The sequence below is a fragment of the Malaclemys terrapin genome, chromosome 2 (assembly GCF_027887155.1).
Source record: "Malaclemys terrapin pileata isolate rMalTer1 chromosome 2, rMalTer1.hap1, whole genome shotgun sequence".
Taxonomy (NCBI): Eukaryota; Metazoa; Chordata; order Testudines; family Emydidae; genus Malaclemys; species Malaclemys terrapin.
The window spans coordinates 41442243-41462251 of record NC_071506.1 but is presented as its reverse complement, the minus strand read 5'-3'; the positions used below and the strand labels follow the sequence as shown (position 1 = coordinate 41462251).

General features: G+C 42.5%; 2 protein-coding genes across 3 annotated transcripts in view; one reads left to right on the top strand and one right to left on the bottom strand.

Annotated features, from left to right (window-relative positions):
* The window catches only part of MTERF3 (mitochondrial transcription termination factor 3), a 28169-nt gene extending 27757 nt beyond the window's left edge, over window positions 1–412 (bottom strand). Inside the window, exon 1 of the mRNA XM_054020523.1 lies at window positions 338–412. The gene's annotated coding sequence lies outside the window, so the exon portion shown is untranslated. The remainder of the gene's footprint in view (window positions 1–337) is intronic.
* Window positions 130–20009, top strand: part of PTDSS1 (phosphatidylserine synthase 1) — a 53318-nt gene continuing 33438 nt past the window's right edge. Inside the window, exons 1-4 of one of the 2 annotated variants that reach the window (XM_054020518.1) lie at window positions 130–465; window positions 7874–7965; window positions 12099–12143; window positions 19411–19535. In XM_054020518.1, coding sequence (XP_053876493.1) covers window positions 287–465; window positions 7874–7965; window positions 12099–12143; window positions 19411–19535 — 441 coding nt within the window. In that variant the 5' untranslated portion in view covers window positions 130–286. The remainder of the gene's footprint in view (window positions 466–7873; window positions 7966–12098; window positions 12144–19410; window positions 19536–20009) is intronic. The other variant, XM_054020519.1, reaches the window with a different exon arrangement.

The window sequence follows — 20009 nt, the reverse complement described above, 5'->3', positions numbered from 1 at the left end:
CGCTTCCTGCCCGGGCGAGACCATCTGCCGGCGGGTGCGGGTTGATACTCTCTCCCCTCTCCCCGCGCGGCCCGGCTGCTCCCTCCCCCCGCGCAGTAATTCTCCGCCCCAACCCCCCCGCCTCGGCGGGCTTGGTCCCAGCGCCCGTTTGGTCCCGCGCGCCCAGGCCCCCGGGCGGGGAGAGCGCTTCTCCCTCCCTCCCGCGGGCGGCCTCCCCAGCAACAACAGCAGCAGCCGCGGAGCGGAGCGGAGCAGGCGGCCGGGCCGGGCGGCGCCGCGCGGGGAGATGGCGTCCTGCGTGGGGAGCCGGACCCTGAGCAAGGACGATGTGAACTACCGACTGCACTTCCGCATGATCAACGAGCAGCAGGTGGAGGACATCACCCTGGAGTTCTTCTACCGGCCCCACACCATCACCCTGCTGAGCTTCACCATCCTCAGCCTCATGGCCTTCGCCTTCACCCGGTGCGCGGGGCGGGGGGCGGCCCAGAGTGAAGGGGGGAAGGGAGGATGAATGCGGGAGGGACTGGATGGGAGGAGCGAGCCGGGGAAGGTTACTTAGCTAGGCATGAAGGTTGCCAGGCTAGGCGACAGGCCAGTAGCTCAGTGACTTGTGGAGGCGCAGCCTAGCTGGGGGACAGTCACACCGGGATGGGTTGGTCTCTACCATGCGCCAGATTTTCTTTTTTGTAAAAAAAAAAATACAAGCTGTTATTTTGAACATGGCCACAGAGCGACTGGGGTTCTGCACCTCTGCTGGAGTTTGCCCCCCGCCCTTTCTGGATGCTGTCAAGGCATCCCTGCCAAGTATTACTTCTGTCCTGGACTCCTAAAAATACCCACAAAGAGAAGATATTTTTTTGTCTTTGGAAAGCACCTGAGTGCAGCAGGAGGATGCATCCTAGACTGTCGTACTAGGGCTTTATTCAAACTGGCATTAATTTACTTTGCCTGGTGTTTTTTATGCACAGGGTAAATCTGAAGTACAATCATTTGGGTTTGCTGTATGTTTGGTTATGTACCTGAGATCTTCATTACTCAATACATATTTTGAGTGAACCTCTCAAATTCAGATTATTTTAAATGCTGATACTGTAGATAAAGACAAGGCATCTCTTGTGATAGTGATACTAGTCCCTTTTATCATGACAGAAGACAATGCTGTTAAGTCTGTTGTACGTTTCTTTTTCCTATTTCTTGATGGAGAAGGTAGTGTACAGTGGAGGGAGGGTGGGTTTGTTTGTTTCGTTACCATACTCACTGGTAAATTTCTTCAGGATTAGTGAGAGTGAGCTGTAACAGATCTTATCAAACCATAGCTGTGGCATCAAAATAAGACTTTGTTTTGGCCTTTTTCAATGAGCTTAATCCAAATTACAATGTGTCTTAAAAAGTATTATATCTCTAGCAAGATATAGCGTATCAGGTACTAGAAATGATTCATATCCTTTTTTTAAATTTTTTTTTAACAAACAACAAAGCTTGCTCTCAGTACCATAAAGTCTAACTCTGTGTGATTTTTTCAGTGTTATTTAGTTTCCTACCATGTTTTTGTAAACCATCAGTTGAAGTCTTCCTTGAAGTGAACGTAGTTCTCAAGCAGTTATCTGGGACTTATTTTATTAAATAAAAAAGTTATCAACTACACCATTTCTTGTATAGCATCACATCTTTTGCTTATTGAACACTATTGTTTTATGCAATCATTTTTGTAAATTTTTTTCTTCTATAGAGACACCACTGGTAATGTGAAGGCTTAAGCCCTGATCCTGAAAACACTTATTCAGGTGCTAACATTACTTCTGTGAGTAGTCCCACTGAAGTCACTGGGGCTGTTCACAGAAGTAAAGCTAAGCATATGCATAAGTGTTTGCAGGATTGGGGTCTTATTTGTAATCTATAGAGGTCCACTCATGCTGAGGTCCTTGCAGAAATGGGGCCAGTATATATGTGCATATGTCTATGCGCCAATGTCTCCTTCTGAATAGGGTCACATTCTTGCTCATGTATTTGTGATTCTCCTTTGGCTTGGTGATTGCTAGAAACCTTTATTTCCTGAGCAGGAGTTTGTGAATTCTCTTCACTATAGACGCAACCCTGCAGTCCTTAGTCAAAGCACACTAATTTCAGTGGGGGGTTTGCCAAAGAAAGCCTTGCAGGATTTGAACTCATGTTTACTGTTTACTTGTTGATCATGGTGACATTGTATGTATATGGTCACAGATTACAACTAGACTTTTTTTATTACTGATTGAACACCAACAGAGATTTACAGAGGAGAGAACCACTACTTTTCTCAGGGTGGATAAAATAAAAAAAAAAAACGTGTAATTTGATAGCTTTGATTTTGAGAATATAAATATATAGCTAATCGTTAAATTACAAAGGTAACAAAATAAATCTTGTAAAACTGGGAAGGGTGTGTGTGAGAGAGGAAATGTTTGTTTGTGAGAGAGGAAAATCAAAAATCTAATTAGAAACTCCCAACAAAATGCATCCCTTTCCTATTACTACCTGTGTGGCACTCAATAAGATACATTTGATAAAGTGCGTCCCTTGTTCTCATCAAGTGTCAACATTTACTGTCATTTGTAACTTGGGTAGGATGGCCCAGAGACCCCTTTTTTAAATCTTGGCTATGACCCTGTATCTCCATATTCTCTTGCATAAATAGTTCCATATCTGCTATCATTGCCTAAATCTATCCTTGGACAAAACCAACTGGTTATTCTTTTAGGGCACAATGCTGTGAGATGCTGAGCGTATCTTGGAAGACTGGGTCCTTGGGACTGATGATTCACCCAGGGGGAAAAAAGAAATGCTTAGTCCTTATGTTTTACCAAATAAAGGGTGGGTTGGGCTGCAGTTCAGGTCTACTGTCCTCAAGACACAGAGCATTAACTAGGTGCTCAGATACTTGCTTTTGGATAGATTTGTCGGTTTTCTTTTTCTTTTTTTGTCTTTCTCTGCTGTCACTTTTTCCCTAGCTCTGGTATCTTCCTCTTTTGCCCCCCCCCCCCTTTTTTTTTCTTCTGCTCCCTTTAATTTCCAGTTCATTTCAACTGCCTGTTGACATCTCTTCATCTCTCCTTGTTTCTCTCTCTCTTTTTTCTCAAAGGATGGGGGATGACAGCTCTCATGTTTTCCTTCATTTTCTCCTTACTTGTCACTACCAACTGCTATGAAAACTTCCTCAATCTGAGTAATACGAACATACCACCTCTTCTTCCATTGCTGGGGCAATACTCAACACATGTACCTAGCTGTTTGAATAGGCATAGAGAAGAAAAGAGTATATCATCATGTGTTTCCAGTTACATTCCCCACTGTCTGTCTTTCCTGTTTTCCTCCTCATGATGTTTGAGCCTCTACCCACCATGTTCTCATTTCCCATGCTTGGGCCATCCAGTCCCAATCACTCCTCTGCCCCTTTGGAATATCCCTTCAGAGTTCCAGTTTCCTTAGACCTAGACATAAATGACTCACCGCTGCCTTCCTTCTGCAGTCACTTACTACCCACCTGTGACAGATTCACATGTGCAATGCAGCCAGGTAACCCAAAATTCAGGCATGTTGTCTTATACACTTAGTAGTGTAATTATTAGTACAAGTTTATTTTTAAGGAACATCAGACAAGGATGGGCTAACTCAGCCCTGGAAAGCCTCTTTCTTGTCTCGTCCTCAGTTCCTTCTATGCCAGAAATTTAAGGATCTCAGAAGAACCTGGGAAAAGCTCTTCTGTTGGATGCAGCAGCCAGATCCATCCTTAGTTTTGGGAACCTGGTAGTGGTTCTTCATTAGGACCTCAGGAGACAGAGGTCACAGTCCTGAAGTTGGCAGACTGGTGTGGAGCTAGACTTCAGAGAGGGGTTGCTTCAATGTGGAAAAGCCAACAAAGTAAATTTGAATGTGTGTTCAATTGCCTAATTTGCCTATTTTAGGCTTTTCTAATGTATCTGTCACCTAAATATTCAGGGCAACTGCTGCACCTGCCTTGTTTTTCCTATTGGATAAGCTGGTCTCTGGCTTCCCAGCTCCAAATCTGTTACTATAGCTGGGATTCCTATTGACTGTGCCCCACTGTTTCCCTTTCCTCCTCTGGGGAGGAGGATATGGCTTTCATTTAGCTGAGAGGCAATCAACAAGGGGGAAATGGCAACTGAGGGATGGCTGTGGTGAGCACTCCTTTGTGAAGCCCACACAGCAGCATTTTAATGGAGGTGACAGGCTGTGTTTTATTAAAGCAGGAATAGAATGCAGGACTGTGTATTCCCATCCCTTCAAAACACTGGAACAGTGCTGATTAAACCAACATGTCTGGGCCATCCTACCTCTTGGTTTCTGATTTAGTTTTGTATAGGGTTAAGTTGCACCCAGACCCCCCCACCCCACTGAGCCCCAGCCAGCTGGACCTGAACCCCCACCGACCAAGCCCCACTCCCTCAACACCTAGACACCCCTCCCCCCCACCAAGCAACCTGCATCCAGCCCCCCCACTCCCCGCTGAGCCCCAACCACCTTCACCTGGACCCCCCTGCAGAGTCCCATTGCACCTGTACCCATAACCCCCCCAGTGAGCCCTGTTCATCCAGATCCCCCACACCCAGATTGCCCCACACAGAACCCTGTCCCCCCACACAAAGGCCCTTCACACTTGGATCCTGCTGGGCTGAGCGTGCTTGCCCCCACCTGGTATGCCTGGCACGGAGGGGCAGGGCCATAGGGTGTTTCTGGGCAGGCTCGGCCCTTGCTCCTGACCCTGACACAGTTCAACCACCGAGTCCGTGTGCTCGGATGTGGGGGCTTTAGGGTGATCTCCCACCTCCATGCAGCCAATGGCCTGTGCTCTTCACTACCATGCTGGAGCCTCCACATTTATTTATCAAAAATAAAATTTTCAGAATTTTAAAATATTGTGTGCAGAATTTTTATTTTTTTGGCACAGCCCCTCAAGAGTACATTTTCTTAATTATGGTTTGTTGTGACAGTCATTTTGTTTCCCTGTGCCTGCACCTTCCTCTCGGGATTCCCAGCAACACCTCTTCCAAACAAACACTGTAGTCTATCTTCTAGCTTAGAAGCAGTAACTAAGCTCTGACTCACATTTTTTCTTACCTACCTCTCGCAAGAAGACAGGATAAACATCCTTTTAAAAAGTGTCACTGTATTAATCCCAAAACGAACTAACTAAAGCAGTAACTTTTGGCTTTCTTAATTAAGGCTTTGAATATCTAGTAGGTAGTAAGTAAAGAGGATGTACAGAGAGAAAGATGTTAGATTAACACAATAGTCACGGTCTTGGGGCGGGGGATCTGATCTGTTCATGTAGTGATGTAATGACAAAAAAAAAAAAAAAAAAAGCTCTACAAGGCTCAGAAATCTTAATCTGTACAAAGCCAAATATATTTGCTGCCACATTAGGTTTAACTTAAGTGACTTAGTCCATCCTTCTCTAACATATGTGGCTAGGTTGCACTGAATTATGCAGCAATTTTACTTGATTATTAAATCATTCAGTAGCTTTCATTTTTATGGAAAACATTCTACCAGGCATTACTAAGTGAAAATAATGAATGTACACTGCTACGTGAATTTGTAGCAGAGGAGTACTACCTCTGTATGCTGAGCCATTGTGAATCTGTGGGTTGGCAGGAGAAGACAGGGCAGCAGCTCCGATCAAGGCAGAACTCCTGGAGGAGCACAGGGAGCCCAGTGCTAGGGCAGAATTCCTGTTTTTAAGCTAGTCATGGAATGACTCTAAGACATGCATGGGTGGCACTACAAGCAGGAAACGGACACTAGTAAATCTGGATGGAACAGGGGGAAGATTAGAGAAAGGTCACTGCCATGAGGTGCTTTAGAGGTTTATGAGGAAATATCTTTTATTAACTATGAGTAAAGCTCTCAACTGTTGGTGAGAGCTTTAGTCATATGTAGGACCCTGCCAAATTCATGGTCCAGTTTGATCAATTTCAGGGCCAGAGGGTTTTTTAATTGGTCAATTTCACATTTTCAGATGTTTACATCTGAAATTTCAGGGTGGTGTTACCACATGGTTCCTGACCCGAAAGGGGGTGGTAGTGGGGTTGCAAAGCTGATGTAGGGGGTCGTGGGATTGTCACCCTCAGTTCCGGGCTCTGAAAGCAACAGCTGTGGAGCTTCCTGCAGCTGGGGGAGATTCCCGGAGGTTGAGGTGGGTCTGATCTCCCCTGTGCTGCTGGGAGTCTTCAGAGCTAGTAGCAGCCATGAGCTTCCTGCAGCTAGGGGAGGTACCCAGAGATGGGTCTGATCTCCCCCTGAGAGCAGCTGTGCAGGGAAAGAGGAAGTCCTGTCCCACCCCACCCCAGCAGCTGGAGCCTGGTGAACAGTAGGAGCCCCCGGCTGGGGCGCCCCTAGCCCTGGCCCTCCAATAGCTAGATTTCATGGGGGAGATCTGATTTCACGGTCCGTGACGTGTTTTTCACAGTCATGAATTTGGTAGGTCCCTGTTCACGTGCCGTGTGGGAGCTTCGCATGGCAGACCTGACCTATCCAGAGCTTAGAAGTTTCACGGGTCGGAAAGGCTGCCATAGCACTCCGTTGTGGTGTAATGTATTATTATTCTTTATTTGTATTACCATAATACTTAGGAACCGTTGTCATAGACCAGGACCCTAATATGCTAAGGGCTGTACAAACACAAAACAAACAAAACTGTTCCTGCCCCAAAGAGCTTACAATCTAAATAGGAGATTATGCAGCACTTTGGAAGAGGGGAAAATTATATGTCACACATTCAGAGCCGCCCCTTGGGTAGGGCGAATTGGGGCGACCGCTCCAGGCCCTGCGCTTTGGGGGGCTCTGCGAGCTGGTGCGATTGGCTGGCATAGTCCGTCCCAGAAGAGACAAATCTGTCACTTCCACCCTGGGCTCCACCTCCTCCCCTTCCCGCCCCACCGGGGCGGCTCTGCTCACATTTATAATTCTGCATCTGAGGCTAAATGTTAGTGCAAACTCTAACATACAGTACTATTTCCTCACAGATCCCATCCTGGCAATTATTGTGGGGCAAATTCTGCTGCTGCAGATTCATTTTTGAACCGTCCTGAAATAAGATACCCTTACTTCACTATGCACAGCTTAGTCCATTGTAAAACTAGAAAGAAAATTTGACGCTAAAAGGAAAGGAAGAAATAATGGAATATATTTCTGTGCATTGTATATTGGTATCTAGATAAGTTCATGATGAGTACATTAAAATATTTAGTTATAAGCAATAAGATTTTAATCTTAATAGTAATAATTAAGATGTGCTATATCAACTATGCTTGTATTTGAGTTACTAATAATTAAGTTACACTTACTGATTTTGTTATTTAAGGGTCCTAGAACTGACTGAAGAAGAGAGAATTTATTTGCAAAAGCCAGATCGATTCTGAATGGGTGGATCTCCCATGTAAACTAGATGGTACTCTTAGCTGTCTGAGAAGGAAAAACAGCTAAATCAGGCTTGCCAGGATTTCCTGTCAAGATATTCACACTGGATGCTTACGTCTATTATTTGGCTATAATATAACAACAACCTTTCTCCAAAAGAAGAGGAATAATTTAAATCTTATTATTTTAACTTTGCAGTCAGTTCTGACAATGGCTAGAAGCTGTGCTCCTGGTCTGTGTATATTGATTTTATGTTTAGCTTTGTTCTTGTATAAGTGGATGTGTAAGGGTGTCAAGTGAAACCATTACTAAGTTAGCATCTCTTAGTGGTTGTGAACCGCCATTGATTTTCAAAGCTTATTTCCAAATGTATTTCATTAACCTGGTATCTAGAATGCCTTTTGTCATTATCTTCAAAAAAGTCATGTTACTAACTTGATGATGTCTGTCTTTTCAGGAATGATTCTATCCCAGAAGATAATATTTGGAAGGGTATCCTCTCTGTGGTTTTCTTCTTTCTAATCATTAGTGTTCTAGCTTTTCCAAATGGTAAGTATATTGATGCTTTATCTTTATTTTACATGCATATTTCATTTCACTTGTTGCCATTTACTTTCTGAGCTGGAAAGGATTGCTTGCTTCTTCTTCAAGTGATTTCTCATGTCCATTCCATGTTAGGTGAGTGTGCTCACCACATGCACCAGTGCCGGAAGTTTTTCCTCAGTGGTATCCATTGGGGACCGGTTCTGGTGCCCTCTGGAGTGGCATGCATATGCTCCAGTATAAGCCTCCCCCTCCAGTTCCTTCTTATTGCCAATGTCGGTGCTGGAACGCTCCCCTTGTTCTAGCAAGCGGTTTCTATTCAGTGGTTCTTCTAACTTTTGTGTAAATAGTTGTTAGTTAGTAGTTAGTTTACAGTTCTTAACAGTTCTTAATAGCTAGTAGACCTTAGCGAATAGTCCCCTGAGGGACTTAGACCAGAGATGGGGCATGCCTTGTTCCCCGGGCTTTAAGTCATGTGATCGCTTTAAGGAGCCAATGCCAATTAGCGATCCACACCTAAGCTGTTTGAAGTGTCTGGGTGAGTCCCATATCCACAAAAAGTGCCGCATTTGTAAGGGATTCAAGTTCTGGACCAAGAGAAGGAGAGACATTAGACTTTGCACGCTCCTCTAATCAACCAGGATATTGTCCTTCCTGTGTTCTATCTGAAACTTCACAAGACCAATGAGAGATGCCTGCATGCTCTAGATGTCAGGCACACCATAGCTTTCTATTTGGAGCGCAACAATCCCTTCCGCAGATCAACTCAACTCTTTGTTGCGACTGCTGACAGAATGAAGGGCCTTCCAGTGTCCTCTCAAAGGATTTCAAACTGGATCACCGCTGCATCCGCACCTGTTACGAGTTAGCGCGGGCTGTAGCGCTGCGATGTGGTCTTCAGTACACATGTTTACCACTCATTACGCCATCACCCAGGAAGCCAGAGATGATGCTGGATTTGGCAGAGCTTTGTTGCAATCAACACGTCCATGAACTCTTACCTACCTCCGATGGCACTGCTTGGGAGTCACCTAACATGGAATGGACATGAGCAATCACTTGAAGAAGAAAAAACGGTTACTAACTTTTAGTAATTGTTGTTCTTCAAGATGTGTTGCTCATGTCCATTCCATGACCCACCCTCCTTCTCCACTTTTGGAGTTCCGGCAAGAAGGACCTGAGGGATGGTGGAGGCACATATGTGTGTCACTCCAGAGGGCACCAGACTTGGTACCCTACGGATACCACTGAGGAAAAACTTCTGGCACCGATGCATGTGGCGAGCACACTCACCTAACATGAAATGGACATGAGCAACACATCTCAAAGCACAACAGTTACAAAAGGTTAGTAACTGTTTTTTTTTTTTAGATGTAGATAGATTTTATTCACTGTCTTTACATTGAATTAAATTAAGCAACTGTATAAATTAGTTGTAATAACATTGAGCTGAAATACCAACAAAATACAGGTTATTTATCTTTTGCATGGTGTTGCTAGAGAGCCATAGTCCCTTGAAAATGGAAATGTCAGCTTTTTCAGCATATTTGGGGATTTAATCTCTGAATAATAATAATTAATAATACCTGGCTCTTCTACAGTGCTTTACATCAGTAAATCTCAAAGTGCTTTGCAAAGGGGAGGTCAGTATCATTATCCCCATTTTTAGATGGGAAAACTGAGGCTCCAGGAGGGAAAGTGACTTGCTGAAGGTCATATAAAAGACTAGTTGCAGATCCAGGACTAGAACCTAAATCTAACGTTTATTGTTACGGATGTACAACGGTAGAGTTGCTCTACTTCCTCTCCACCCTCTAAGAAAATGAAACTTGAAAGAATTTTTCAATGATTGTGAGTGTGGTTGTGAAGTAAATCAAAATATTTGTATTGCCGTGTTCTACCAATGATGGGAGTTGAAAAGAATAACGCTTTGGTTACACTGGAGACCCTTCAGGAGAAGTGTTATCCTGTTTTGAGTTACATATATTGTGATCTTTGTTTGCTGCTGTAGACTGGCTATGACCATACATTTGTTGGTCAGTTTTGCTTCCCCCCATTTCAGATATTCCCATCTGCCTCTGTTCAGCAATAGTTTCAATCGGGACAGATTTGCAGCTTTAGAGGGGAACATTTTAAAAGGACTCACTAGAGCTTTGTCTTATGATTAAGAGTTTTATGTGCAAGAAACTGAATTCCTGGTTATATTACCCATATATGCCATGAAAGTTTTATTTTGGAGTGCACATTGGCACAATATGAATTAGTGCATTCTAGATGAGGCTGTTCTGGCACGAAAGAGAGCTTGTGTAAACTCCTGGTGATCAGCTCTGTCTTCAACAGCAAATGATTCTTCAATCTTGAAGGATCACACAAGAGTATCTGAGGGGGCAGAGGGGATAAATTAGAGATCATGTCTCCTCTCATCAGATGTAAAAGCCTGTCAAAATCCAGCTTCATAAATTCCAAGGCAAAAAGAGACCACTGTGAGCATCTAGTCTGACCTCCTGTATAACACATCCCATGGAATTTCCCCATAATAATTCTTTTTGAACTAGCACATTTTTTTTAAAGTTGTTGATGTGAGTTTCTGATGGGAGTTATAGTCTTAATGTATTTATTGAAAAATTATGGATGGAACTAAGTATTTTTAAATATGCTTAGATAACAGAAAGATTAGGGTGCTAGGAAGGTGGAGATTAAATGACTGTTAACTTTATTAACTCTCTCAGAAAACTCGGATTCATGGCCCATAATTGGTTTTGGATAGATTTTTCCAAAATCTTTGTGGATCAAATAAATAACTCCTTACAAATTCAGGGATTACTCACACAAATCGTAATTTCAAAATAAGTTCTTCCAAATTAACATCAACCACTATCATGCTGTTGACAAAAGAAGGCAAGGGTTTAACCCAGTGTGCCTGTCCCATAGCTACGTTCTATAAAATCTCATCAAGGTAATCACTAATCTCCCTACCCCCATAAATGAATTATGTATCACACGCAGACCAAACCGATTTCCTATAGGGAAGAACAAATTTGGATATGCGAAGGAGGTTGCATAATGTTATGACCCAAACCACAAGATCTGCATGTGACTGTCGTTCAATTATGGATTTAGGAAAAAAACCCTTGCAGGGTGAAATAGGTGTAGCTATTTGCATATGGGATTCAAAGAGCAATTCATAATGTGTATTAAAGATCTATGTTTTCAGCCTCTTCCTGCAGTCTAGAAGAATGGATTATATTTAGAAACTTTTCAGCTCTACCAGACAAAGGTGGCCCTTATCTCCACTTCTCTTTTTGCACTAGTTTGGCCTTTTTAATTTAACAAAGGAAGTCAATCTAATCTCTGGCAAAATAAATACATCTAAAACAGAGGCTGTAATAAGAGGACACTCATCCTCAGGAATCCAGGCTCTTGAGAAAATATCTTGAAGTTAAACCCTTTTGAGCTGTGTGTTTAATCAGGATTTGTGTTTGATCTTAATGGTGTCTTTAAAGGTATCAATTTCAATTTTGTAGACAGAAGAGCTGATTTTTTCACACAAATCCAACCCCTGTGTGTAAGATGCCTGATATTCTTTGCGATATCTGATATTAAATCCGTTAGAAGTTTTAGGTGGCCTGCCTGATAATGTTTTTGGGAGTCAGTGTCCCCAATTTCATTGCTAACCTGCAGAAACTTGTACTTGATTACTTTTTCATTCCCAAAATGAAACATGCCTGCAACTGTAAAAAAACACAAAACAGATGTAATCTAGAAAACAATTCAAAAGATCAACCTGTTAGAAATACCAGCAGCTGGCACCTCAGCATACATGCATCCAAAACACATGCCATCTTCTTACCGCTGGGGAAAGAATGCCAATGAAAAGTAGTTGCATATTTCTTCCATGTCCCAGTAATGATCAAAAAACCTTCAAATCCTAGAATCAATTCCTAATGAACTTGTTTTACTTAAATACAGCAGAGGCTCTAAGCCAAACCTTCAAGTACATTGTAAAGCTTGAAGGAAAACTGATCTTTGCATGTTAACTTTTGCTGCTATCCCCCTGAACCAAGTCTTAAAAATAATATGCTGTAGTTTTACTCTTTGTAATCAATTCATTGTCATCTAACAAACATTTCTCTCCACAGGGCCTTTTACTCGCCCACATCCAGCAATATGGCGGATGGTTTTTGGTAAGTTTTAAATCTTTATTTTTATCTTATCTAGTTTCATCAGAAAATGCTGGTTGGTTGAACCTGAGATTTTTCAAGAAAATGAATAGGGTTCGATTAACTTGCACCAAATCGCATGTATGGGCCCTTCCATGCTGTCTGCCATGGGCCCATAGATCCAATGCTTGTATGATCCGCAGCTCCCGGAGAGCTCTGCCATGCCAGGGTTCGTATATTCCAGGACCTTACATTGTGATCATCTAGACTGAGATTCCTGTATAAATATAGAACTTTCCCAAAATAATTCCTAGAGCATATCTTTTAGAAAAACATCTAATATCCAAATTGTCAGTGATGGCCAATCCACCATGACCCTTGGTAAATTGTTGCAATGGTTAATTACCCTCACTTTTAGAAATTTACCCCTTGTTTCCAGTCTGAATTTGTCTAACTTCAACTTCCAGCCGCTGGGTCATGTTATGACTTTCTTTGCTAGATTAAAGGGCCCATTATTAAATATTTGTTCCCACATAGGTATGTACACACTGTAATCAAGTTGCCCCTTAACCATAAGCTAAATAGATTGAGCTCCTTGAGTCTGTCATTATAAGGCAGGTTTTCTAATTCTTTACTCAGACTCATGGCTCTTCTCTGAACCCTCTCCAATTGATCAACATCCTTCTGGAATTATGGGCACCAGACCTGGACACAGTATTCCAGCAGTAGTTGCACCGATGCCAAATACAGAGATTATTTTTACCTCTCTGCTAGTATTCAAGATTACTCTGTTTATGCATCCCAGGATCACATTAGTTGTCTTGGCCACAGCATCACACTGGGAGCTCATGTTCAGTTCATTGTCTACCATGACCCTCAAATCTTGTTTTAGTCACTGCTTTCCTAGATAGAGTCCCCCATCCTATAAGTCTGGCCTATATTCTTTGTTCCAAATGTACACAATTACATTTAGTTGTATTAAAATGCGTATTGTTTGCTTGCGCCCAGTTTATCAGGCAATCCAGATCACTCTGAATCAATGACCTGTCCTCTTCATTGTTTACCACTCCCCCTATTTTTGTGTCATCTGCCACCTTTGTCAGTGATGATTTTAAGTTTTCTTCCAGGTGATTTATAAAATGATAAATACCTTAGGGCAAAGAACCAGTCCCTGCGGCACCATGATGGAAACAGACCTGCTCAATGACAATTCCGCGTTTACAGTTATGCTTTGAGATCTATCAATTAGCAAGTTTTTAATCCATGTAATGTGTGCCATGTTAATTTTATATCTTTCTAGTTTCTTAATCAAAATGTTGCATGGTACCAAATCAAAAGCCTTAGAGAAGTCTTAAGTATATTATGTCAACACTATTACCTTTATCAACCGAACTTGTAATCTCATAAAAAAAAGATACCAAGTTTGTTTGATAGGATCTGTTTTCCATAAACATTAATTACATTACCCTCCTAATTCTTTATTAATTGAGTCCCATATCAGCTGCTCCATTATCTTGAAAGGGATTGAAGTCAGGCTGACAGGCCTATAATTATGTGAGTCATCCCGTTAACCCTTTTAAAAAATTGGCACAACCTTCGCTTTCTTCCCATCTTTTGTAACTTTTCCAGTGCTTCAAGACTTATTGAAAATCAACATTAATGGTCCAGCGAACAACTCAGCAGCTCTTTTAAAACTCTTGAATGCAAGTTATTTGAACCTGCTGATCTTAAAATATCTAACTTTTATTGCTTCTGTTTAACATCCTCCAGAGGTACTAATAGAATGGAAAGCGTGTTCCCACCATATGATGAGACTATATCATTTGTTTTCCCCAATTACACAACAGAAATATTTATTGAACACTTCTGCCTTTTTGCATTACTATTGATAAGTCTACCATTTCTATCTATTAGTGGATGAATATTATTGTCAAGATTCTTTTTATTCCTGATACATTTTAAAAAACCATTATTGTCCTTAAGTGTACTGACCATATATTTCTCCCTGCGCCCCCTTGCTTCCCTTATCAATTTTCTACAGTTCCTATCTTCTGATTTATATTTATTACTATCAGCTTCCCCTTCTTCCATTTGTTATATATTTATAGCTGCCTTCACTTCCTCTCTAAACCAGATCATTTTTTTACCAGTACGGCCTTCTTCCTCAGCTGTGGGTCTACAGCTTTTTGGGCATCTAGTAAGATGTTCTTAAATGAATCCCAATTATGATTCACTCTTTTCTGATTAAATTCTTCCTCCCAGCTGATTTGGCTCATAATCGTTTTTAGCTTTGTGAAATTGGCCCTATTAAAACACCAATATTACCGATCTGGACTTTATTCAGCTTGAACACTATAGATTTGATCGAGTCATGATCACTTGTACCTAAGATACTGTTAATTTCTACTTCTGTAGTCAGTTTCCCTTTATCTGTTAGGACAAGGTTTAATAAAGAATTCCCCCATGTTGGCTGCAACACTTTTTGTGTAGAAAATTGTCATCCATAATGTTTAGAAATTCCAAAATGTTTTAGTATTGGCAGGATGAGATCTCCCACATATATCACTCAAATTGAAGTGCTGCAGAATTATGTAGCTCATGGAACAAGAAGAATCTCAGAGAAGATTGCTTGGACATTCTTCTTCAGCGCATTTCTGAGTTCTCTGAAGTCATCTAATATCTGTGAAATATCCTGCAATGCAGTTCCATTAGTGCCGATCTGAACCATCACCAACGTCTCCTCACCTGTTGACTTCAGAAACCTATTCAGTCTTGGCTCTGGGAAGGCAGCACGCTATCCTGTTGTCTGCTTGTCCCTTGCAGAATGTTCTTTCAATTCTTCTGAGGATTAAATCTCCAACAAGGATCGTCTGTCTTCCTTAGATGATTGGAGAACTCTTTGCGGGCAAGCTTGATTTTCTTACATGTTAGGCTATCCACATGTGTGTCCCTTACATGTCTCCCTTCCCTTGGACCTGCTGGATCTTGAAAGGTGTCTTCCAAAGTTTCCACATTGAGGATCTGGTACTGATTTGAAATTTCTAGATGTATGGAATCCCTGACAGTCATCTTCTCTTTGGTGGCCACAGCCTGCCCGTCCTCATCTGTCTCCAGCCATGTAGAATGCCACTGTGACCTCTTGCCTGCGGTGGTTACAAACTGCCAGGCCTCCTCTCTGACTCCCTCTCTCTCTCTGATTCATTTGTGGCCAGCTCCGTTCTTCCTTGAATCTGGGGTACTGCTGTTTCCTGAACCTGGCTCTCTAGGAACTTCTGAGGTTTTCTGATTCTCAGTAATGTCTCTACTTGCTCCTCCAATGCAAGAATCTTTTCCTCCAGCACAGCCACTAACCCGCACTTCATGCATATGAAGACAGAAGGGATTTCAAGCAGGAACAAAAACATGGCACATCCATTGCAAGTCACCACCACTGTTCCATTGATGGCAATCTTGATATCACATGTGCTGAACCTAAAAGCCTCTTACATTGCTTCTTTCAACTCACTCCAAAACTTCCCTGCCTCTTTTCATAGATCTCCCTGTCAGGGATCCGGGAGCTTGAAATCCATGCAGGCTCTCTGGGATTGCTGTGCAGCCAGGAGCCTGGGAGATCGAGTTAGATTACGTTTTCAAGCTATTAAATAACCTCCCTAAGGAAATTGCCGTCTCTGTAATTGTTTTATTCCTGGTATAAACTGTTTTGTATATTTTTTTTCATTAATTCATTGACAAATATTTTAATTAGACACTGCTCCTGTACTCTAACCTGTCTGTGGAGGGATGCTGCTTTGTTTCTACAGATAGAGGGATGACCTGTAGTATTCCAAAATGTCTTACAATTAGAGCTTCAAGTTTTGCTTAAAATGATCAACTCCAGTGAAGCAGAAAAATTGAGAATAGGTTTTTATAAATATACATTGAAAGGAGCCCCGAATTTAAAATCTTTGCAGATTTATGAATCATTTGTTGAGAGGGCTGATGCATTTAAGATCTCTCCCAGACACTGCACATTCATTCTGGAAGCATGGGGGCTTAGAGAGAGAGAAATGTTTTCATGTTTCAAGAAAAGCAGTTTTCAAATGTTGTGATTTTTATTAAACAGCTTACTCCTAAAAGTATCTTAATTTGCTGAGAAATAAGCACAAAAAATCAGAACAGGGCATCCTCTTTGTAATACATGTAGCAAAAGTGTTACATGTCTTTTGAAAGTTGCCCATTTAGTTACAAGATTACAATGTTGGAATCTGCCTGTGGATGCTGCCTCATCATAATCTTTAAAACTGTTTTCCATTAATTAAGTAATGTGTCACATTTATGTATGTAGAATGTGAAGTTCACAATCCGTTGTGGTGGACTACGAATTTCCTGCTGTTTTCACATCGGGGCGGTTGTAGCGTCCCAATTCAATGGGTGCACTACACTGACCTGCCAAGGGAGCACTGACCACCCTGGCACCACAACCCTAATCCCGTCCTGGGGGGTGCTGGCAGGGCCGGTGCTTCCCCTAGGCGACCCTAGGCGGTTGCCTAGGGTGGCAGGATTTGGGGGACAACATTTTGCCGCCCTTGGCGGAAATTCGGCGGCAGGGGGTCCTTCCGCTCCGGATCTTCGGCGGAAATTCAGCGACGGGTCCTTCACTCCCTCTGGGACCCGCCGCCAAAGTGCCCCAAAGACGTGGAGCGGAAGGACCCCCGCCGCCGAAGACCCCAGGCCCCCTGAATGCTCAGAGGAGAAGCGCTGCCGCCTAGGGTGGCAAGAACCCTGGTGCCACTCCTGGGTGCTGGGAAGTGGCTAGAGAGCAGGCCTGCCCTGGGCTCACCCACAGGGGTGGCTCCTGTCCAATGGGGCTGGGCCCTGCTCTCTGTTCCAGTCATTGCAACCTGCGCATGGGGTCGCAGCATCACTTGGGGTTGCTCTGGCTGCCCCTCCATTGTGACAGAGAGGCTGCTGGACCAAATTCGATCAAGTGGCGTTGTGACATGGTGCATGGGTGTGGCAGCATCTGCAGCCAGGACAGAACTGAGTGGTGCTGTGACGCTATACACCAGCTGCAATGCCGATAGCGGCAGTTGGGCCCAAACCCGTGGGACAGGAGCTGCCACTGTGAGATAGATGCAGGGCAGTCTTGCTCTCAAACCCAACAGCCCTCCCCAGTGCACTAGGCCAGGAGTAGGGTATGTTTGCCTGGGTTTGCACCCCGGGTTTTATCATTTCTGGGAGTGCAGTTGAACCCATGCTACAGTCACTCATGTTTCACACTTACATTATTGGGGAGCACCTTTTGGGTCCCATTGAGCCATGTGTGCCAGCATAATTTTATCTATGTAGGTATTTTTGACCATCAGTGTGGTATCTAAATGTGGTATCTAATTGCAAAACTTTTAACCAGAGTACATAAATTGATCAGCACAGTGTTCACTTACATAGCAGGGCAGAAAAATTCCCTCCACTGCAGGAATTACTCAGTGAAATTCTATTTCTTAAAACTATCTGAAATACGTGGCAAAAACATGCAAAATTCCCCTCAAAATATTTGGAGGTTCATGGGGCATAAAGCAGATTTTGAAAATATTTTTATAGAATTGAGTCTGATATGAAGAATAGATCTGTTCAAAAAAATATCGAAGATGCCTCTGTTGGGATTGTTTATGTAGCTAAAAATATCTAGCCTCTTAAAGTAGCTGATGACTCATCTGTTGACATTAAAGGGTCACTGCTGATTAGCTATAACAAGTTTGAGAATTCAGCTAACTGAGAAGCTTTAATAACCTACCTTCTGCTGTACAGTCTTGGGGTACAGTAATTGTAAATTAAAAGGATGGTCTCAAGGTTAACGCGCCCAGAACTTCTATTGTACTATTAGAGAGCGAGTATACCAGCATAATTAGGGAAAAATCCTGCTCTAATGTGATTCTGCTTCCCTGGACATGACTAGTCAGCCACAGCTATTCAGTAAATGCAGAGCAGGATGGCTCTGAGGGGTGCACCTAACTGCAACTCCAAGATAAAGTCTCATGCAGGAGCACCGCCAGCTTTTCTGCCGCCCTAAAATGCCGCCCCCCACAGAGCCAGCGGAAGGTCCCGCCGCCAAAATACTGTCGCAGTCGCCGCCCCCCAAATTGTAGCACCCTAGGCAACCACCTAGGTCGCCTAATGGGTTGCGCTGGCCCTGGTCTCGCGCACAGTTGGGAAGCATATATTTCACCACAACTCCTAATCAGTAGGCCATACCTCGTCTAGTAGCTAGATAGGTATCCATCCTTCCTTTATGTTGTACAGATCCCCTGGGGGAGGGAAGCTCTCTGCACAGTCCTCTAGCCCTCATATTCTCTCTGCATACCTCTGGACAGGATTTGACTCTTAATATATAGTGACATCATGCAATAACCTCATTATTATTAAGACTTATTAGTGTTTGTCTTAATTAAACTGATTTTAAAGACAAATATGGTTTTTTTCCCATATTTTCCCCCCTCATGGTATTGCTAGAGGACAGAATTAAGGTTGTTTGAGTGTCTAAACTGTGCATTTCTTGCGTTGACATGTTTAGATTTCTCTTAAGTGTAACCTTAATTGAATTTCCTGGAATTGTAATTATGCCCAAAATCAAGCATTAAAACATCCCTGTAATGTGTGTTTACACTTAAATTACTGATATGTATGCTCAGTCTTAACTTAATGTAGTTTTGTATTTTTGAATTTTCTAAGTTTGCCTTTTTTTAGAATTAAACTTTTAATGACAATCTCCAGCACATCAAAGCAGCTACTAACCAGGAAAGCTAAAATTGCAGCTAAATTTGCATTTCCAGAGCAGCTCAAAGCAGGCGTCTCTGTCCCTTAATGTGCAATTATTGGTTTAGAAGGCTATGTTAGTGAGGCCAGGAGAGAATGAAATCGGGACAGGAAAAGCCCAGTCCCTGAGTCCCAATGTCTCTTTTTTTTTTTTAGAGCTTCCCCTGTGCTCCTGCTTAAATTCTGTGTTTAAATTACTCTTTGGGTGTGACTTGTTTTGGTTCCGTTTGCTCAGTCTGCGTAATAGAATATCCGATAGGCAATGGTATAAAAGGCTGGGTGTGACTTGTTTTGTTTTTTCCCCCCAAAGATTGCCACATGGTGTGTGTTTGCAAAATGTTTGTATGCAGCTATTGTCTGAACAAAACCTGCATTTGTGCAAATTGGCATTTCTGTGTGCAGTTAACCACTGTAAGCAGGCTTTGGGGCACCACTTTGGAACCAATTTTTGACTATTTGGCCCATGGAATTTCCTCAATAAACATTCTACCTCCGACAGGTCTCAGCGTTCTCTATTTCCTGTTTCTGGTGTTCGTGCTCTTCCTTAACTTGGAGCAGGTCAAAGCAGTGATGTATTGGCTAGATCCTAATCTTCGTTATGCCACCAGGGAAGCAGACATCATGGTATGTATACTTAGCATCCTCGTGCAAATTACAGCTATTTTGTATTAACTGTCAGATCTCTACATTTCAATGAACCAGTTAAATTTTTTTTTTATTCTTTCTGATTCAAATTAGTAAAAACTGATCTACTGGGCATATTAGAAATATTTGTGTTGAGGTTCTGGGTTATATTAATCATGAAAGTGATGCTAGATAGGTGAAGGATATCCATCATTGTAGTATCTGGATCAGACCTGAGCAGCTTGGAGTCAAGTCAGAATAGGTGGTCTACCATTGCTATCAGACCAAATTTAATGGGGAATATGGGGTTTTTCCTGACAGTACTAAGCAATGGAACTTTGTTCCTTTTGTGCTTTTGCACAGACTTAATTTCTCTCATATCCTTTACAAATAGCTATAATAAATGACTTATTTGTGGACAAACTAAATCCAGAGTTATGGCCCTGTCTCCTCTTGACACAAAGGAAAGTGCAA